The 23,146-nt window shown below is 47.2% G+C and overlaps 2 protein-coding genes across 4 annotated transcripts in view; both read right to left on the bottom strand.

Moving 5' to 3' along the window:
• LOC132835826 (uncharacterized) overlaps window positions 1–11,617 on the bottom strand; it is a 40,228-nt gene extending 28,611 nt beyond the window's left edge. The window contains exons 1-2 of the mRNA XM_060854918.1: window positions 11,335–11,617; window positions 2,045–2,158 (exon numbers count right to left, since the gene is read on the bottom strand). Of these exons, the coding sequence (XP_060710901.1) occupies window positions 2,045–2,158; window positions 11,335–11,569 (349 nt within the window). The 5' untranslated portion in view covers window positions 11,570–11,617. The remainder of the gene's footprint in view (window positions 1–2,044; window positions 2,159–11,334) is intronic.
• Window positions 11,618–19,574: 7,957 nt separating this feature from the next.
• The window catches only part of LOC132835941 (ras GTPase-activating protein nGAP-like), a 102,523-nt gene continuing 98,951 nt past the window's right edge, over window positions 19,575–23,146 (bottom strand). For all 3 annotated transcript variants that reach the window (XM_060855070.1, XM_060855071.1, XM_060855072.1), the window contains one exon: window positions 19,575–22,321. In XM_060855070.1, the coding sequence (XP_060711053.1) occupies window positions 22,091–22,321 (231 nt within the window). In that variant the 3' untranslated portion in view covers window positions 19,575–22,090. The remainder of the gene's footprint in view (window positions 22,322–23,146) is intronic.

Here is a 23,146-nt window from a genome sequence, read left to right as displayed (position 1 = left end):
GAATGCTTCAGAGAACACCTCTGGGACGCCCGAACCAACCAACCCAATCACCCCGTGGCTCAACACTAACTCTCCCTCCCACTCCACCGAGGACATGCAGGTCCTTGGACTCCACCACCAGCAGAACACAACAACACGACGGCTGGAGGAGGAGCGCCTCATCTTCCGCCTGGGAACCCTCCAACCACAAGGTATGAATTCAGATTTCTCCAGTTTCCTCATTTCCCCTCCCCCCACCTTGTCTCAGTCGGTTCCCTCAACTCAGCACCGCCCTCCTAACCTGCAATCCTCTTCCTGACCTCTCCGCCCCCACCCCACTCCAGCCTATCACCCTCACCTTGACCTCCTTCCACCTATCCCACCTCCATCGCCCCTCCCCCTAGTCCCTCCTCCCTACCTTTTATCTTAGCCTGCTTGGCTCTCTCTCTTATTCCTGATGAAGGGCTTATGCTCGAAACGTCGAATTCTCTATTCCTGAGATGCTGCCTGACCTGCTGTGCTTTGACCAGCAACACATTTGCAGCTCTTCAGAACAGTATCATTTGGCTCTTCCCCATCCAGCATTCCCACTGTTAACGTGGAGTACAGTGCATGCAGAGAGCGATTCCCACGAAAGAAATCAAAAGTACTAAAGGGGAGGAAATTTCCGTGTGTCACACCTAATCTTGGGCTTCAAACTTGGCCAAAGGGTGGCAAATTTTAAGGCACATCGATTTTTACAGGGTTTGTCACTGGTTGCCAGCAAGTTCTGTGGTGTTTACTTCCCCCGTAGGAACAGAAGCAACACAGGTTCTAACTCAGCATAAAGCATCATTGGGCAACAGTTCTTCTTATGGAGCCCCCCAACCTCAACACTCTCTGAGAACATGCTAAGGTTCCATAAGAAGTTCCAAGTTACTCTGGGGATGAGCTGCGTGAATGGCCATTTCTCCTGGATTTCCACAGCAGGTGATTGTGTCACAAAGATTAGATTACAGTGTGGAAACAGGCCCTTCAGCCCAACCAGTTCACACCGACCCTCCGAAGAGTAACCCACCCAGACCCATTTCCCTCTGACTAACCCACCTAACACTACGGACAATTTAGCATGGCCAATTCACCCTGACCTGCACATTATTGGACTGTGGGAGGAAACCAGAGCACCCGGAGGAAACCCACGCAGGCACGGGGAGAATGTGCAAACTCCACACAGACAGTCACCCAAGGGTGGAATCGAACCTGGGACCCTGGTGCTGTGAGGCAGCAGTGCTAACCACTGAGCCACCGTGACGCCCTTTCTTTCTAAAAGCTGTTCTTTTTCTCAAGGAGACTCTGTCCTTGATTTTTCTCAGAGGGATAATAAACCGGGCCGGGCTCCCATCAGTCTGGTTTGGTCCAGAGCTGACAAGGATTTTGAGAGGCCTTTTGTTTATACCTAAACAGATGGGACTCCAGGTCAAAGTGGTCATGCTTTAGAAGTGACCTGTATAATGGAAGGGAAGTGGTCAGCTGTCTAGCTGAGCAGTTTTAGTTCAGTCCAGAGCTAGTTAGGAGTTCAACAGTGTGGAAACTCTCTCTCTCTCTCTTACTGCCCTTCTAACTTCAACCTGTAAGCATGTGTTCCAATTATACTGGGTTTTAAAGGGAGTTTGCTTATTGGGACTGTTGTGTGTATTCGGAACAGCATAATCAAGTCTTGTTTGGATAGACTGAATTCTGCAGGTGTTTGTTATTCTGTTCTTTGTGTTTCATTGTGTAATTTTGTGAATAAGGTTTTGTCTGTTTTAAACCTGGTAATCAACCTTGCTCACTTAATCCAGGTAATTTTTACTGTAAACTTACTGAAACAAATTGCCAAGCTACGGTCTGGGACTACCTGCTCAAGAATATTTTGAGTGGTCTGGCCTAGTCCATAACAATTGGTCCGGCCTAGTCCATAACAATTGGAAGGCATCCTACGCCACACACTTTTATAAAAAAAAGGTAGCAGAAAACAGCTAATTTTCGTTCACTTCCCTCACGTGTCCTTCATGGGCTGTTCCTGGAGTCAAGGTGAAATACTTACTTCTCGAAATGCAAACCACAAGCAGAACAAACATCACGAGAAAAAAGATGATCAACCACATGGATTTTCCCAAAACAATGGTCCATCCTCCACACGAAATCTCCCTTCCACAACCTTTAAGCAAAAGAAATCAGGTATGAGCAGTTTAGTTCAGCGCAGATTAATTCTCCAATCCCCACCAGCAGAAGGGGAGTGTTCCACAAGAGACTTTAAAGTCAACCTTCACTGCTCCTCACTAACTGATATGTTAATGGTGGGTCTGCTTCTTAAACTGACGTGCCCCCCTGCAGTGTTGTTAGAGAGGGAGTTCCCGGATTTTGACCCAGTGATAGTGAAGGAACAGTGACATATTTCCAAGTCAGGACGGTGAGTGGCTCAAAGGGGAACTTACAGAGGGAGTTGGTGTTCCCATGTATCTGCTGCCCTTGTCCTTCTAGATGGAAATGGTCATCTGAGGGAGTGGTGCTAGGCTGTAAACTGTTCTCAGCTTTCCTCTGCTTCTTGAGGACTGTCCAAGTTGGGTTAATAAAGGATATTCAAGGCTAAGATAGATGGTTTTTTAAATGGTAAGGGCCACAGTAAGAATTATGGGGAAAGGCAGGAAAGTAATGGACTACCAGATCTGCCATGATCTCATTGAATGATAAGAGTTGACTCGATGGGCTGAATGGCCAATTTCTGCTCCTATATGAAGCAGTCCGTGTCTAAATTTAACAGATCCAGACAATATCCAAGTTTAGGCTGACAAGTGGAAAGTTATATCCATGCCATACAAATACCAGACAGTGACCCTCTCCAATAAGAGCCAATCTAACCACCACCCCTTGGTATTCATTGGTGTTACCATCACTGAAATCCTCACTATTAGCATTCTGTGGATTACCATGGACCAGAAACTGAACTAGACTTACCACATAAACACAGCGGCTCCAAGAGGAGGGCAGAGGCTGGGAATACTGCAGCGAGTAACTCCCCTCCTGACTCCCCAAAGCCCGTCCACCATCTGCAAGGCACAAGTCAGGAGGGTGATGGAATATTCCCCGCTTGCCCCTGGATGGGGGCAGCTCCAACAACACTCAAGAAGCTCAACACCATCCAGGGCAAAGCAGCCCACTTGATTGGCAGCGCATCCACTCCCTCCACCACCGACGCTCAGTAGCAGCAGTGTGTACCATCTACAAGAGGTACTGCAGAAATTCACCAAAGATCCTCAGACAGCACCTTCCAAACCCATGACCACTTCTATCTAGAAGGACAGGGGCAGCAGATACATGGGAACACCACCCCCTGGAGTCAGCTATTACGAGGGGGCATAGCTTTAAATTAAGGGGTGGTAAGTATAGGGCAGATGTTAGGGGTAGATTCTTTATTCAGCGGGTTGTGAGTTCATGGAATGCCCTGCCAGTAGCAGTGGTGGACTCTCCCTCTTTATGGGCATTTAAACGGGCTTTGGATAGACATATGGAGGATAGTGGGTTAGTCTAGGTTAGGTGGGCTTGGATCGGTGCAACATCGTGGGCCAAAGGGCCTGTACTGCGCTGTATTTTTCTATGTTCTATGTTTCAGTGGACCAACTCCCTTCCTAACAACACTGCAGGAGCCACATCAGTTTAAGAAGCAGACCCACCACCAACATATCAAAGTTAGTGAGGGGCAATGAAGGCTGATTTTAAAGTCTCTTGTGGAACAGTGGTAATGTTCCAACCTCTGAGTCTGGAGACACAGTTTCAAGCCTCCCCCTGGTCCAGGGATGTGTCTTAACGTTCCTGAACACCTCAATTAGAAAATATGTAAATGCTGAGCTGACCAGCAATACTCACAACCTGTGAGGTTTTTTTTTGCTTAAAAATATACTGAGAATATCACAGCGCCACTCAAAGTCAGTCTGTCAAACTTGTGCTGAACTATCTACTCATCTCACTCTCCCCATGCTCGGTTTCTTTTCCCTGGAAGCCTTCAACTCCCTTCTGATTGTTCACCCACAGTAGGGGTGACAGAGTGGCAATGTCCCTGTCTCTGGACCAGAAACCCCAGGTTCAAGCCACAATGCAGGAGGGCCTCGGCGGTAAATGATTGAGTGTTCACGGTGTAATTCCTTCCCTAAGACTGGCTAACAGTGGTGCAAAGGGAATTTCCTGATCAGCCCTCCTGCAGATGTCAATGCAAACCCATATTGCCCATAAGCATGGACCAATCACACGGCCCCAGTCCTTGGACATGAGAGGAAATGGCAGATTTCATGAGGAGCTTATAGCAGAGATGGTCACGTTGAAATCACCCTCTGCACACCTTCTCTCTAGCTGCCCATCCATTGTTTTTGGGATTATCTTAAACCTCTACAGTAGCTGCTGTCTGAAAATGCAAGAGAGTGCAACTAGAAACACGCCCTCGAAAATAAGAGAACTCTGACCAGGAGATGACAAGAAGCAATCAAAATGGCCCCTTGATGCTGAACCATTTGGAAGTGTTTGTTAACACAACTCTCAGGTTCCAATCAAGAGAGGATCATAACCAATGGATGTGCAGTTAAGAAAATTGACAAGACAACTTAGGGTGGCTCAGTGGTTAGCACTGCTGCTTCATAGCACCAGGGTCCCAGGTTCAATTCCAGCCTCGGGTGACTGTCTGTGTGGAGTTTGCACATTCTCCCCGTGTCTGTGTGGGTTTCCTCCCACAATCCAAAGATGTACAGGTTAGGGTGAATTGGCCATGTTAAATTGCCTATAGTGTTAGGTGCATGAGTCAGAGGGAAATGGGTCTGGGTGGGTTACTCTTTGGAGGGTCAGTGTGGACTCGTTGGGCCGAAGGGCCTGTTTCCACGGTGTAGGGAATCTAAAAAAGACACCCAAGTTGAGAATAGAAGGTCTCTTTCCTCCTCACAGCTTTCTTTATTCCGTTCACAAGATGAGGATGACACTAGACAGACCAACATTTATTGCCCATCCCTAACTGCACAGAGGGCAATCAAGAGTCGACCCCATTGCTGGAGGTCTGGAGTCACATGGAAGCCGGACAGGGTAGATTTCCTTCCTTACAGTACAGATGGGTTTTTCTGACAATGGATACATGGTTATCATTAGACTCCTAATTCCAGATTTTTATTAAATTCAAATTCTTCCATCTGGTCCCCAGGCCGTTACCCGGGTCTCTGGATTATCGGTGCACATGGCCATTGGTCTTCCTGAGTTGCTGCAGTTTGAGTCACACTGAAAAGCCACTGAAAGCAGATTCAGTCGCAATTTCCAAAAGGAAAATTTAGAAATGGAAAGAGAAAGTAAAATTGCCGGGCCTTGGGGAAGGAGCAAAGGGAACTGTGACTAATTAAACCAATCTTTCAGAGGACTGAAAGATTGGGTGGCATGGTGGTTAGCACTGCTGCCTCACAGCACCAGAAACCTGGGTTCAATTCCCGCCTCAGGAGACTGTGTGGAGTTTGCACGTTCTCCCCGTGTCTGCGTGGGTTTCCTCCGGGTGCTCCGGTTTCCTCCCACTGTCCAAAGATGTGCGGGTCAGGTGATTTGGCCGTGCTAAATTGCCCGTAGTGTTAGGTAAGGGGTAAATGTAGGGGTATGGGTGGGTGGTGGGTTGGTGTGGACTTGTTGGGCCGAAGGGCCTGTTTCCACACTGTAAGTAATCTAATCAGACTAGCATAGCCACAAGGGGCAGAAAGGCCCCCTGCTCTGTGCGTGATATGAATGCACATGGCATTGATCATGTTAATGAGGGAGGAACATTGGCCAGGGACAGGAGGAGAATTCTCAGGAATCACAGAAACATCCTTTTCCGCAAATCACAGCGTGCTCTGACACTGGTATCAAAGTGGAAAATGTACATTAATTAGAAAAGTTGGCATAAAATATGAAAACATGAATCAGAGACTTCCACAAACAAAAAAAGTTAATTGAAGATTACTATCTTTGACCTTTACTACGTGTTAAACAGATCTTTGGCCGGTTTTATATGTTAAGGTCACGAGAGACCAGACTCAATTCAAATAGAGGAGGCTCCCAGGGGATTTGAGAGAAGTGTTCAGAATGTGAGCAGGATGCAATGGCGTGATTAAGGATTGACAGTAAGAAAGTGCAGGATTTGGGAAGTAACGTCGTACAGGATATTGGTGAGACCTCTGCTGGAGTACTGTGTCCAGTTCTGGTCACCCAGTTATAGGAAGGATATGATGAAGAAGAGATTTACCAGGAATGGAAGATTTGAGTTATAAAGAAAGGCTGAGATGTTTTTCACTGGACTGTAGGAGGTTGAGAGATGATCTGATTAGATTACTTACAGTGTGGAAACAGGCCCTTCGGTCCAACAAGTCCATACCGACCCTCCGAAGGGCAACCCACTCGGACCCATTCCATTACATTTACCCCTTCACCTAACACTACGGGCAATTTAGAACGGCCAATTCACCTAACCTGCACATTTTTGGTACGTGGGGGGAAACCGGAGCACCCGGAGGAAAGCCACGCAGAGAATGTGTAAACACCACACAGACAGTTGCCCGAGGCGGGAATTGAACCCGGGTCTCTGACGTTGTGAGGCAGCAGTGCTAACCACTGTGCCACCGTGCCGCCCACAAGGTGGATTCTGATAGGATTTATAAAATAATGCGAGATATAGATCGAGTTAATGGTAGTTGTGCACTCCCTGGAATGGGGTGTTTCAAAACTGGGGGCACATTTTTAAGGTGAGAGGAGAGAGATTTAAAAAAGGCATAAGGGGAAAATTTTTTTACCCAGAGGATGGTTCATGTGTGGAATGAACTTCCTGGGGAAGTGGTGGGTGTGGGACAGTTACAACGTTTAAAAGACATTTGGATAAGTTCATGGATAGGAAAGGTTTGGAGGGATATGGGCCAGGAACAGGCAGGTGGGACTAGTTTAGTTTGGGATTAGGGTCAGCATGGACTGGTTGGACCGAAGGGTCTGATTCCATGCTGGATGAATCTACGACTGTATTAACAGTCTCTGTTTCTGATTCACTCATGGGGTGTGGACATCACTGGCTCAGCCAGCATTTATTGACCATCCCTAATTGCCCAGAGGGCAGTTAAGAGTCAACCATATTGCTGTGGGTCTGGAGTCACATGTCGACCAGACCAGGTCAGGATGGCAGTTTCCTTCCCGAAAGGACGTTAGTGAACCAGATGGGGGTTTTTTCCAACATCAGCGGTTTCATGGTCACCATTAGACTCTTAAATCCAGATTCTTTACTGACTTCAACTTCCACCATCTCTCGTGCTCCAGAACATGAGCTGAGTTTCTGGATTAATAGTCTAGTGATAATACCACTAGGCCCTAATAGAGGGTTCAAAGTTTGTGCGAAGATTTGTAGCTCGGGTGCTTGTTGTGTCAACAAGCACCCGAGCTACAAATCTTCGCACAAACTTTGAACACTTACGGGCAACAAGCACCTAATAGAGGGTGTTCACAGATGGTTGCAATACCATGGACTAAAATCAGAAAGTCCTGGAGAAACTCACTGGGTATTATAACATCTGTGGAGAGAGGGGTTACAAAGAGGAATCGTTCTGCACATTAACACTCTCCACTGTTGCTGAGTTGCCTTTCTGGTTTAATAGTAATGTGAACTGAATGGATTCTTTCATCATATAATATCTTTATAACAATATGTCAAAATAAATAAGGTGTCTGTAATGCAGTCAGTATCAAAGATTTATATTGTGCAAGGACAGTTAAAGCTCCTGGGGGGTGTAGTTCTTTTGATTTGGTGTAATTTGATTTTTTTTTGTTGCAAAGCTTTGAATGGCATTCAGTACAGGCAGATCATAGCGTACAAAGTGAATTGGGGTAATAGCACAGGGTGAGGAATACAGTGTAACAGGTGCAGAGGCAGGGCAAGGAGACTGAGATCTACATTAAATTGGAATCTTGAGAGGTCCATTCAGAAGTCTAATAACAGCAGGGAAGGAGTTTTTCTGAAATCTGTTGGTACGTCTGTTTAAGCTTTTGTATGTTCTATCCAACAGAAGAGGTTGGAAAAGGGTGTAACCAGGGTGGGAGGGGTCTTTGATGATGTAGGCTGTTTTCCCGAAGTAGAGATGGAATCCATAGATGAGAGGCTGGATTATGTGACGGGCTGGGCTGTGTTCACAACTCCCTCTCGTTTCTTACGGCCCAGAGCAGAACAGTTGCCGTCCCAAGCCGTGAAACATCCGGATAGGATGCTTTCTATAGTGCATCTATACAAATTAATCAGACAGTTCTCCCCTTCTCCTGACCCAGTTCCAGCACAAACCTCCAGGCAACGGGAACAAAGGCTTCCGGACTCTGCATTCCCCGGTTTTCCACCGCAAGGCTGTGACCAAAATTACTCCAAATTTACCCAAACGTTCACCTTTTTCAGTGGGAGAAAGGTCAGTGGAAACTGATTTACCATAAAAATAGAGCAATTTGACTGTTAGAAATTCTGCCAAAAGGCAAAATAGGCGGCATTATCCAGTGGGTTATTCTAACAATAACTCTCAATACAACAAGCCAGTCCCTGTCTCTCTTTCCCTCAGATCAAGGTTGGATTTAGAGTTCCCTCAATGCTATATACTTTCAAACATTATCTATAAACAATTGGTTTCGCGTTGATCTGTGACTGGGTGGTGCAATTAAAATGGTGTTAGATGTTGGATAAAGTTCGATACATTTGGTTTTAGATTAGATTAGACTTACAGTGTGGAAACAGGCCCTTCGGCCCAACAAGTCCACACCAACCCGCCGAAGCGCAACCCACCCATACCCCTACATTACCCCTTACCTAACACTACGGGCAATTTAGCGTGGCCAATTCACCTGATCCGCACATCTTTGTGACTGTGGGAGGAAACTGGAGCACCCGGAGGAAACCCACGCAGACACGGGGAGAACGTGCAAACTCCACACAGTCAGTCGCCTGAGTCGGGAATTGAACCCGGGTCTACAGGCGCTGTGAGGCAGCAGTGCTAACCACTGTGCCACCGTGCCGCCCTCGTACACTGTCAAACTTTTAACCAATACAGTTACCAACATTGTCCTGGAATAAAGCATAAATTACTCAAATTTTAATAAACTAGAGATTTCTGACCCTTCTGAGGAAGGGTCACTCAACCTGAAACGTTAACTCTGATTTCTCTCCACAGATGCTGCCAGACCTGCTGAGCTTTTCCAGCAATTTCTGTGTTTGTTAGTGTTTTTTTTTGTTTAATTGTTTATGAGTTTTAATCCCTAACTGAGAATTTCACCGAGCAACATTTGGATCTAATCTGACAGACTGGTTGCTGCCCTTCCCAGAAACCGTGTCTCAAACCCGCTCTGATTTCTAGCCCTTTGAAGTCATGGATGGGAACAGTGGCCATTCGATTTGTCGTCCTTTGGTCATTCCCACATCACACTCTACAAAGAAACATGTTACCACCAACAAAATGCTCCTCTTTTCTCACACACTCTGGGATCCGACTCATCTCGCCGTCGGTATCTTTTTACGCGTTGTGTTTAAGACGATAACCTCGCCCAAAATGTGCCTTTTTATGTGGGAACCTGCGAATCCTACATCACCGGACAAAAAGGGTTTTCTACAATATCTCAGATCAATCCCCGTGCTTTCTTTGTTCCTCAGGTTGTTCAGTGAAATATCTCCGTGACAGAAGAGCAGAAAACTGCCTTTGAAATATCGCCCACTTAAAATCGCTCAGCTGGTGCCACCCCTTATTAAAAAGATTGATTTTTCATGTAAAACACCACAACGTTGCCGCTCAAATTAGGAAATTTATCGGTCAACTCCATCAAGAATAGAGCCATAGAGATGTACAGCACAGAAACAGACCCTTCGGTCCAACCCGTCCATGCTGACCAGTTATCCTGAATTAATCTAGTCCCATTTGCCTGCATTCATCCCACATCCCTCCAAACCCTTCCTATTCATATACCCATCCACATGCCTCTTAAATGTTGTAATTGTACCAGCCTCCACCACATCCTCTGGCAGCTCATTCCATATACGGACCACCCTCTGTGTGAAAAAGTTGCCCCTTAGGTCTCTTTTATATCTTTCCCCTCTCACCCTAAACCTATGACTTTAAGTTTTGAACTTCCCTACTCTGGGGAAAAGACCTTGTCTATTCATTCTAACTGTGCCCCTCATGATATTATAAACCTCTATAAGGCCAACCCTTAGCATCTGACGCTCCAGGGAAAACAGCCCCAGACTGTTCAGCTTCTCCAACCCTGGCAATATTCTCTGAACCCTTTCAAGTTTCACAACATCCTTCCTATAGCAGGGAGACCAGAATTGCATGCAGAATTCTAAAAGTGGCCTAACCCATGTCCTGTACAGCTGCAACATGACCTCCCAACTCCTGTATTCAGTGCACTGACTAATAAAGTTCTAAACGTCTTCTTCACCATCCTGTCCACCTGGGACTGCACTTTCAAGGAACTAATAGTCTTGCACCATTTGCAAATCCTGCATTCCCTCCGTCCTGGATGGTGGAAGTGTTCAGACAAGAGAAAGCTAGTCACCTCTTGCTTTTCCCTGCCACCACGCAAGAAGAGATGAGAAGCTAGGGCTGTCCTCCAGCAACATCTCAACATCTTCAAAGTGCGCCACTACAGACACCCGTAAAACGATCGTAGTTACTTGGAAGGACTTGGATAGAGTGAGTGAAGGGAAACAGTTTGCAATGACAGGAGGGTTGGAAGTCTGGGGGAGACAGCTTTAACGTAACTGAAAACTGAAGCAGAGAGAGGGGGTGAAGGGAATTGTTTTTTTTAAACACAGTCAGTTATTGCGATCTCTAACGTACAGAACTCGAGAAGCAGATTTGGCAACAGTGGGGAAGGAAATATCAGGGAAGATGATTGGAAGCATCGTGTTGGCGTCAGTCCTGCATCCATCCTTTCAGCTCCCTGCCAAGCCCCCTCTATACAAGTGCCCCGCTAACTGCTCCATCACTAAGCCTTTCCCTGATTCCCTTCAGACAGTGACTAGTGAACCTGCTCCCGACCTGGGCAGTCCTTTCAACACCTTACCGTGTTGAAAAATAAAAGACAGCACTTTTTGTGAAACATTCTGACACGTTTGCGCTCCCTGTGGGGGACAGAACGTCCTCTCTCACCCAACGCTCGAAATGGCTTCTCTCCATCCACCTATCAACACTCCCTCAGGATTAGAAACGGTCCAGTCAGATTGAACTGTGATTCCCCCCCACATTAGGAGCTGTTTGGTTGGGGGGGGGTGGGGGGAAGGAGAGGGTGGGGGAGGGGTGGTGGCACGCGGTGGTCCCAAGACCCACTCTTTACCTTGGGATCTTCCTGCCCGGCCACTGCTCTGCCGGTGGATATCGCAGTTGTTGTAGATGGTCTCCGTCTCCCTGTGGTCCTGGAGAATATGGAAGTTGGTGTACGTTGGCTCATGAGGCATAGTCTCTGACATGGCAAGGACCTGGCCAACTGAGTCTGCCCTTTCTAGCGAGGTGCTCCAATTGAGCTCAGGGTACAAGTGGGCAGGACCTTCAATGTCTGCTTCGTGCATCATGCTGCGCTCCGAACGCAGGTTTTCTAAGAGATATTATCTCCTGCACTTCCTGTGATTCGCTTATCTTAGTGAGTACCAGCAAAAAAAGGACTGTTATCAGAAATGATCTCTGCTTTACAGTTTTACCCTTACTCATTCGCTTTATATTCCTCAACATGGGGAGCAGTGGGCTGGGGAGGAGATGTTTGAGCTCAGAGAGTTTTGTCAGTTTTTTCCTGGATGTGAGTAAGAGAAAGGCCCATTGCATCAAGCTTCCCCAGCAGCTTCCTTCCAATCTCAGACTGGCTTGTTCTAGTGGAGGAGGCAGTCTGACCTTTGGAAAGCATTTATCACAGCCAGTGAGTGGGCTTCACGCACGCGCACACACACAGACACACACACGGAGGCACACACACACATACACACACAGACATAACACACACAGACACGCAGACACAGGCACACACACAAACACTCACACACACAGACATAACACACAAACACACAGACACAGGCACACATACACACACACACACACAAACACACATACACACACAAACACACACAAAGACATAACACATACACACACAGAGACATAACACACACACACACACAAACACTCACACACACAGACATAACACACACAGACACAGGCACACATACACACACACATACACACACAAACACACACACAGACATAACACACACAAACACTCACACACACAGACATAGCACACACAAACACACAGACACAGGCACACATACACACACACACGTACACACAGAGACACACACAAACACACACACAGACATAACACACACAAAGACACACACACAGACACACACAGTCACACAAACACTCACACACAGACATAACACACACAAAGACATACACACAGACACAAACACTCACACACAGACATAACACACATAAACACTCACACACACAGACATAACACACACAAAAACACAGACATAGGCACACATACACACACAAATACACACACAAACACACACACAGACATAACACACGCACTCACACACACAGACATAACACACAAACACACAGACACAGGCACACATACACACACACATGCACACACAGAGACACACACAAACACACACACAGACATAACACACACAAAGACACACACACAGACACACACAGTCACACAAACACTCACACACAGACATAACACACACAAACACACACACAGAGATAACACACAAGCACACAGACACAGACACACATACACACACATACATACACAGAGACACACACAAACACTCACACACAGACATAACACACACAAACACTCAGACACAGACACACATACATACAGACACACATATACAGGGACACACACAAACATACACACACAGACATAACACACACAAACACACAGACGCAGACACACATACACACACAAACACACACACACAGACACAACACACATGCACACACACATGCACATGCGCACAGACACACGCACACACACAGACACACATGCACACACACACTCACATGCACAGACACACACAGTCACACACAGAGACACATACACATGCACACACACAGAGACACACATGCACACACCTGCACGTGCACGCATGCACACACATAATTCAATTGCTCTCGAGTCAAGTGAGATTTCAATCCCACGTCCAACTCCCAATGAACGCAGCATAGCTCAAAACCTGGTACTGCATGGCTCCCACCAACTGAATCCCAACGCAGAATGAGTCGATTCGGCCTATCACCTCTATGCTGGCTGTCGGAGAGAGGGACCCGATTAGCCGCATCCTTCCTGGCCTTTCCCCAGTCTGGCCTTGTTCAACATGTCCCTGTCCAATTCACGTTTGGAAGCTGAACCTGTCTCCATGACTGAGTTCATTCCAAAGCAGAACAGCTCACGATTTATTTCCCCTGTGGTTCTTTTACGAACTAACCATAACTGTTTGTCTGCACCAGGATCAGCTTCCCCTCATTTACCCGATCGAAACAGTCAATGTTTCTTAACCCCTTACCTTCTCCTTCAAGGAGAATGGTTCCAATTGCTTAACAGCTGTCCCTCCTCAATCAATTACTTCATTCGTTACTTCTCTTCTCACCCTGTGAAAGACAGGGTCCATGGTGAGGTGGTCAGCAGGTGGCCAGCGAGGAACCTCTCAACATCAAGACCCAACCATCCCATTGTCCAAGCAAGTGTTGAGTAGTGAGATCGGTTACTCATTGGTGAGCGGTGAGATGCCTAGTTCCAAGGATAATCACCTACTAAAAGTTTGGTTCTTGCTTAGTCTCCCTTCATTGGTATGCAATCACCCAACCTCCCAACTGCCAGTTAGAAACTAAACATTGACAACCCCTGGCATGACCATCTGAGCGGGTACTTGGTGACTACAGTTCATCCTCCATCTTGGACACCCAGCATCACGTCACAGGGCACACTCTGTGTGCAATAGGGGCACGTAACCCATGTCCACAGACATTGACATTGAGATGTACCGGCCTCACCCCTTTATCCTGGCACATACCAATCCATGCATAGTACGTTCTGTGCTTTGGAGCAGCCTGGGATCTCTCACTATAACTACACAGAGGGACAGACGCTGTGCTCAGAGGGTCTCAGCACTCCCTCACTCACTGTCCACTCAACCTCTGTCATGAATGTTGGCATTTTGCCCAATCAGTTGCATCCCTGCCTTGCTGTTTAGTGCAAGCAGATAGTGATGGTTGTCTCAGCCAAGGGCGTGGGCGCCATGTCGTACAGTACTGTGCCCCATCAATCCCACACCCGGCCCAAGTCCCAGCAGGACAGGACAAACAGATTATACCTGCTTCAGCCAAATGACCCTCTCTCAACGCGGAAAGATGTAGCCCTCTCGGATGGAGAGGCCATCACTTCGGGAGGTGGGAAGGCAGGGTGTACAACTAATCAGAGGCATCATGTGATGAAAGAGCTGGGGTGGTCAGGGTCAGGGGCTCCTGGGACAGAGCCACGATCAGTCCTACACACCCAGCACAAACCATCAGGGGACCTCCAGGTCTCCACTTGGGGATGGGGAGGGGGTGGGGGAGATGGGTCAGGTCACCCCAAAGCCTTGCAGTAAGCCCCAGAGGGGGCAGATGGGTCAAAGAGCTGGCGTGATGGATGCTGAACAGCAGGGGGAGCAGGAGTGGTTATCTGAGGAGGGAGAGCAGAGCGTTAGGCAGGAGAGACCTCACCGTCAGAGAGAGAGTACAATGGGATGGGCTACTCCAACACCACCAGAGGCTGATGGACACTCAGCTCCAGGCCAGAGGGTCTCTCACACATGGACATGGCGAGCAGGCGCTATCCAGTGACAGCAGCTTCCGATGGCTGGCCTTTGTTGTTGCTGAATACACGTGAGTGGATTGAAATATTATAAAGACCGCCTGTATATGAGAAGATGCTGGGCTATTGTGGTCATTGGATAAAACATAACACTGACCCAGAGATAAACACAGACCCAGAGACAACCCAGAGAAAAACACTGACACAGAGATACACACTGACCGAGAGATAAACACAGACCCAGAGATAAACACTGACCGAGAGATAAACACTGACCCAGAGATACACACTGACCCAGAGATAAACACTGACCCAGAGATACACACTGACCCAGAGACAACCCAGAGAAAAACACTGAGCAAGAGATAAACACTGACCGAGAGATAAACACTGACACAGAGATAAACACTGATCCAGAGATAAACACCGACTAAGAGATACACACTGACCCAGAGATAAACACTGACCGAGAGATAAACACTGACTGAGAGATAAACACTGACACAGAGATAAACACTGACCGAGAGATAAACACTGACCCAGAGATAAACACTGACCCAGAGATAAACACTGACTGAGAGTACACACTGACCCAGAGATAAACACTGACCGAAAGATAAACACTGACTGAGAGTACACACTGACCCAGAGGTACACACTGACCCAGAGATAAACACTGACCCAGAGATACACACTGACCCAGAGATAAACACTGACTGAGAGTACACACTGACCCAGAGGTACACACTGACCCAGAGATAAACACTGACCCAGAGATACACACTGACCCAGAGATAAACACTGACTGAGAGTACACACTGACCCAGAGGTACACACTGACCCAGAGATAAATACTGACCCAGAGATACACACTGACCCAGAGATAAACACTGACTGAGAGTACACACTGACCCAGAGATAAACACTGACCCAGAGATACACACTGACCCAGAGATACACACTGACCCAGAGATAAACACTGACCCAGAGATAAACACAGGCCCAGAGATAAACACTGACCCAGAGATAAACACTGACCCAGAGATACACACTGACCCAAAGATAAACACTGACTGAGAGTACACACTGACCCAGAGATAAACACTGACTGAGAGTACACACTGACCCAGAGGTACACACTGACCCAGAGATAAACACTGACCCAGAGATACACACTGACCCAGAGATAAACACTGACTGAGAGTACACACTGACCCAGAGATAAACACTGACCCAGAGATAAACACAGGCCCAGAGATAAACACTGACCCAGAGATAAACACTGACTGAGAGTACACACTGACTGAGAGATACGCACTGACTGAGAGATACACACTGACACAGAGATAAACACTGACCCAGAGATAAACACTGACTGAGAGATACAGACTGACCCAGAGATAAACACTGACCCAGGGATACACACTAACCCAGGGATACACACTGACCCAGAGATAAACACTGACCCAGAGATACACTCTGACACAGAGATAAACACAGATCCAGAGATAAACACTGACCCAGAGATACACACTGACCCAGAGATAAACACTGACTGAGAGATACACACTGACCCAGAGATAAACACTGACTGAGAGTACACACTGACCCAGAGGTACACACTGACCCAGAGATAAACACTGACCCAGAGATACACACTGACCCAGAGATAAACACTGACTGAGAGTACACACTGACCCAGAGATAAACACTGACCCAGAGATAAACACAGGCCCAGAGATAAACACTGACCCAGAGATAAACACTGACTGAGAGTACACACTGACCCAGAGGTACACACTGACCCAGAGATAAACACTGACCCAGAGATACACACTGACCCAGAGATAAACACTGACTGAGAGTACACACTGACCCAGAGATAAACACTGACCCAGAGATAAACACAGGCCCAGAGATAAACACTGACCCAGAGATAAACACTGACTGAGAGTACACACTGACTGAGAGATACACACTGACACAGAGATAAACACTGACCCAGAGATAAACACTGACTGAGAGATACAGACTGACCCAGAGATAAACACTGACCCAGAGATAAACACTGACTGAGAGATACAGACTGACCCAGAGATAAACACTGACCCAGGGATACACACTAACCCAGGGATACACACTGACCCAGAGATAAACACTGACCCAGAGATAAATACTGACTGAGAGTACACACTGACTGAGAGATACACACTGATCCAGAGATAAACACTAACCCAGAGATACACACTGACCCAGAGATAAACACTGATCCAGAGATAAACACAGACCCAGAGATACACACTGACCCAGAGATTCACACTGACTGAGAGGTAGTTGGAAGGTAAGATGAATTGGTCAGGTGAGTTGTGTGGCCCGTTGTGATAACAGCGATACATAGGCAAGTGTCCAGTTGTCCTTGCAATGAAGTGTTCAGCTGTGTACCATGAGAAGCACGAGATTATACTCGCTCTCCCACTAGATATTCAGTGACGGGTAACCCTGACCTTCAATACTGACTCGGTGCATGGCTGCAGTTCAAAGATGGCGCCGGTGCCAGGGATCCTGGGAGATTCTGGTGGTGGGTGGGACTACAGGATAAGCTTGCTGCTGTGGTGGTGTGGCACAATTGAGACATTAGTGTGTGAAAACTCACTAGGCCATGAAGAGAGAAACCTTCCATGAAACAAAATGGCACTTAGCCATCCTCTGGTTGGTTTCAGTCCAATCGTTTGCCCTTTCCATCCTTCAGTTGTACTCCTTTAAAGCACAATTTGAGTTCAGGCCCGTGGTTGTCACGTTAACCTCACTCCTGACCTCGTTGCCCTCACTCTTTGGGGACTCTGCACGACCTTTGAGCAGAGTTGAGGATTTCATCTGCCTCTCATTTGTTAAACGAGGATTTGTCATCATTGGAATCTCGTTCCAACATTCACTCAGTTCCAAAGTCCATGGGGCATTGAAATTCATTGATGAGTCAAAGGCATTGGGCAGGGTGTCCACCAGATCAGAGTTAACACAGCCAGGGGTAAGGTGTCTGATGAGAACATTGTCTACAATCACATTGACACACAGTGAAAGGGAGAGGGTCCCATTCCTGTAGGACTGGTGATTAGATTAGACTACTCACAGTGTGGAAACAAGCCGTTCGGCCCAACAAGTCCACACCGACCCGCCAAAGCGCAACTCACCCAGACCCATTCATTTACCCCTTCACCTAACACTAAGGACAATTTAGCATGGCCAATTCACACACACACACACATACATACACACACGCACACATACATACACACGCACACATACCCGCGCACACATACTCGCACACACATACACACTCGCGCGCACACACACACTCTCACACACTGACACTTACACACAGACACACGCACCACACATACACATACTCACACACTCACACACATACACATACACATACACATACACACACTGCCACGCACACACACGTACTCACAGTGTGGAAACAGGCCCTTCGGCCCAACAAGTCCACACTGACCCACCGAAGCGCAACTCACCCAGACCCATTCATTTACCCCTTCACCTAACACTACGGGCAATTCACCTAACCTGCACATTTTTGGACTGTGGGAGGAAACCGGAGCACCCGGAGGAAACCCACGCAGACACGGGGATAACGTGCAAACTCCACACAGAGAGAAGCCTGAGGCGGGAATTGAACCCGGGTCTCTGACGCTGTGAGGCAGCAGTGCTAACCACTGTGCCACCATGCCGTCCATGCACAACCCCAGTATGTTTACACCACCTGAGGTGGGAAGATCCAACCCAGGCGGGTAGACTTTATTAGGCAGGGGCATTAAAGTGGAGCGATGATTCAGAACAGCCCATGATCCAAAAGAAGAATGGAACAGACTCAAAGGGCTGAATGGACTCCTCTTGGTCCTTTACTATTCCCTAACTTCAGGGGGGAGAAAAAAGTCCCGCTCTATAATCGCCTCAATCCTTCCTTTCAGAATATTAAACATGTGCAATGTGGATAATCATAGAATCCCTACAGTGTAGAAGCAGGCCATTCAGCCCATCAACTCCACACTGACCCACCAAAAAGCATCACACCCAGCCACCTACCCCGCCTCCCACATCTGTAGCCTTACCTTCCCCATGGCTAATCCACCTCGACGGCAAATCCCTTGACACTACGGAGCAATTGAGTGTGGCCAATCCACCTAAACTGCATAACCTTTGGACTGTAAGACAAAATCAAGGACGAAACCCAGAGGCCCTTTGATGAAGCCCCACACAGACACGGGGAGAATGTGCAAACTCCACACACAGACAGTCACCTGAGGCTGGAATCGAACGTGGGTCTGTGGTGCTGTGAGGCAGCAGTGCTAACCACTGAGCCACCATGCTATCCCTAAAAGGAAGAGAGGAACAGTATTGGAGAAAGAAGATAATTTGAGGGGGAGAGAGTTCCAACATTAGATGCTGAACTTTAACATGAATCCGGTCATGTATGAGAGACATGGAATAATATTCCCAGACGTAGGACAGGAATTCCACTCAAGACTTACCTGTGATTGGATCTTCTGGGATCCATTAAAATTTCAGACCATGACCAAAGACATAAACAGACATTGAGTCTTTTGTTTTGATAACCAACTGGCAGCGTCAAGACCAATATAGTTTTTTGATCAGCCGAATGTACAGAAGAAACTTTGCAGAGTCAAACATTAACTGTACAATCATCACCATTTATTAACAGTTTGAGATGTCCCTCATGACGCCAAACAGAGTTTCCGACAACCCCACAGCCGGAATGGTGAGGGAGACATGGACAGTTTCTGCTTGCTCTTCCTCATGAGATGGTGGTCACACACTGCTTCCTCAGCAAATAGCGGCTCATGGCGTGGGTGACTTTCCCAAAGCAGTGTCTCACATCGACACACTTTGGTGAAGAACCCTTTCCTAATTGTCTGAAGCAAGAGAATGAGTGATGCTCGACCTGCTGAGTAATTGGGGACTTTTGTGCCAAGTGTGAAAATCAAACTTATCTACATCTGCTCTCCAGTGGCTCCTGTACCTGGGAGCCCTGAACAAACCTCAGTTTGGTACGCGGTCCCGGTGTGACTCTATCTCTCCCTTCCTCCGATAACCTGCTGTTGAAACCCTTTGGCACAACCTTTTATACCTCTCACCTTGACTATTGCAATGGCTGGTCTTCCAACCTCTGTGAATGTAAGCCGATCCGAAACTTAGCAAACCCCATCTCCCATTGCGTCAATCCCACGATGCCCATGAACGTCGATCTACACTGGCTCTCAGCCCAATTATGCCTCAATTTTGATGCCTCCTTCTGGTCTTTAAATCCTTCCATTGCCTTCATCCTTCCTGCCCCAAAACCTGCTGCAGATCCACAGAACTCTTGCCCAGTGCAGATTCACCCCCCTCCAACCCCCTGGCCCCCTGCATCAGCGGCTGTGCCTTCAGACTCTGAGACCCGGATCTACCCTCACTCCCCCACCCCGATAATAACTTCATCGAACAGCAGTCAAAGGGCTGAATGGTCTAATCTTGTTTCAGCGTTCTCTTCTCCACCTCTCTCTGTCTCGAAAGATTCTCATTAAAAGTTAACCATTTTTAGCCTCCGTGATCTACGTACATGACAATTTCTCTCTGATAATGCTCTTGCAAACTTCCTTGGAATATTTTGCGACATTAGGGATGCCAAATAGATGAAAATTAGTGCTGCCGTGTTGTAACCAAGAATGAGATTGTATATCATATAAACTAGGATTTGAAACTGATCCTTAAGACATATTATAAGATGAACAAGTGAACCAGATGGGTCTTTCTGACAATCAGCAATGGAACCCTAGTCATCATTTGACTCTTAATTCTACATTGACATCGCATTTACTTGCTAGAACAGCGCAGACAAACACAGAATCTTCCATTTCACGATCAAGCTATGAAGCATTCGATTCTGCTGATATTTTACCACACGGAGCTCATACTTTTATACAAACGTACAGAAATGTTACATTGTGCTGTTCACAAAATGTTCCCTTTGATACCAAAATGTCACCCCCTCCGCAGGCAGAATCTCCCCAGTTTGATCTCTGTGAGGTACAGCTAAATGTCACTGGGTCGATATATCCCGAACTGATGTACCCACACCACGTGGAGCGCAGCGGGTTCAGGAAGGCAGCTCACTGCCACTTCCTCCAGGAAAATCAGCGTTGGGCAAGAAACACTGGTCTACACAAACACATCCCAAGAATAAAAAAAAACATTTTTTTTCTCTAAAAGGATCTCTCTTTGGAGCAAGATGTAATGCACACATGAGAGACCTGGTGGAGTTTTTTGCTTCGATTTGTCAATATAAGGCAGTGCCCACCAGGGGAGTAACTGGATAAAGCAGAGTGACTTTGTTCTTTATAACGGAGCTCTGGAAATATGCAGGAAATACAGGGGAGAACTTAAGATACAACACCATAATCTAAACATGGAAACAATCGCTTCAATGGGACTCAATGGTTCCAACTTTGTACGTTCCTTGAATGAGACCTTCTGGTTAGACTGATGGGGTGAGATAAAGTGGGATTTCTTTGCATTCAGTCATTAGATGAGGGTGTCGCTAGTTGGGCCCAGCATTTATTGCCCATCCCTAATTGCCCAGAAGGCAGTTAAGAGTCAATCACTTTGCTGTGGGTCTGGAGTCACATGGAGGCCCGACCAGGTAAGGACATTAGTGACCCAGATGGGTTTTTCCAGCAATCAAGAATGGATTTATGGTCATCATTAGACTCTTAGTTCCAGATTTTTATTGAATTCAAATTCCGTCATCAGGTGTGTCCGGGTTTGAACCTGGGTCCCCAGAACATTACCTCATGAGAAGGCATATTTGGAACAAAATGGGCCAAATGGCCTGTGTCTGTGTGGTACCCTCCATATCATTTCACAACTGGGTTGAGTCAAAAACCTGCCATCTCTGTGCCCTCCACCCTATCCTTGCCCTGCCATTCATGATGGGGTCGACAATAATGTCAACATGTTGAGTGGGTGCCAGTCACTATGTCTGTTAGACTTCAGACCCAATCCTCTGGTACCAAGAAGATGAACAGCAACGTCAAAAGTTACATTAGTGCAGGAATGGAAGGAGGAGGATGACATTTCCCAGCTCGTGCTGATCTGTGGGGGGCTAGAGGGAGGAGAAACACAATTCTGAAAGGGTCGGTGGCGGTTCCTAGCAACCGTCGATCTCCACTTGACCGTTCTCCACAACCTGGACCTCGACAGGGGCAGGAGGTGTCTTGGGGTTGGCCTGGGGTGCAGGATTCGGTTCGGATGGAGCCTTGGGTGTGGAGCTGGACGGGGCGACGTGGTTGGAGTTTGTTGGTTTGTGACTGTCCCTCAGCCCCTTGATGGAGAGCAGCAATTCCTTATGGTCTTCTTGCAGCGCAGTGAAGCGACTTTCCTGTGGTCAAACATCGAGAGACAGCGGTTAAAGGCAGGGATGACAAGGCCATCATTAAACCACACAAAGTGAGCCAAGAAATGGAGCCATATTTAGGGCTGAATCTATGTTTAGAATGCCCATCCTGATTTCCCTAACATCTTCTGCCCTCTTTTCGAACCAGGCTTTGTAAGTAGATTAACATTGCATGACTTGCCTGGATAACCAATCTTATAGATTGGGAGCCCACAATGACACAGAGCAGAAGGACAACATACAATCGAGCAATAGACAATAGACAATAGGTGCAGGAGTAGGCCATTCTGCCTTCGAGCCTGCGCCACCATTCAATATGATCATGGCTGATCATCCTTAATCAATAGCCTGTTCCTGCCTTATCTCCATAACCCTTGATTCCACTATCTTGAGAGCTCTATCCAACTCTTTCTTAAATGAATCCAGAGACTGGGCCTCCACTGCCCTCTGGGGCAGAGCATTCCACACAGCCACCACTCTCTGGGTGAAGAAGTTTCTCCTAATCTCTGTCCTAAATGGTCTACCCCGTATTTTTAAGCTGTGTCCTCTGGTTCGGCACTCACCCATCAGCGGAAACATGTTTCCTGCTGCCCGAGTGTCCAATCTTTTAATAATCTTATATGTCTCAAATAGATCCCCTCTCAGTCTTCTAAACTCAAGGGTATACAAGCCCAGTCGCGCTCCAGTCTTTCAGTGTAAAGTAATCCCTCCATTCCAGGAATTGACCTCGTGAACCTACGCTGCACTCCCTCAATAGCCAGAATGTCTTTCCTCAAATTTGGAGACCAGAACTGCACACAATACTCCAGG

The sequence above is a fragment of the Hemiscyllium ocellatum genome, chromosome 45, assembly GCF_020745735.1.
Source record: "Hemiscyllium ocellatum isolate sHemOce1 chromosome 45, sHemOce1.pat.X.cur, whole genome shotgun sequence".
NCBI lineage: Eukaryota > Metazoa > Chordata > Chondrichthyes > Orectolobiformes > Hemiscylliidae > Hemiscyllium > Hemiscyllium ocellatum.
This window is presented reverse-complemented; position numbering and strand designations above follow the sequence as displayed.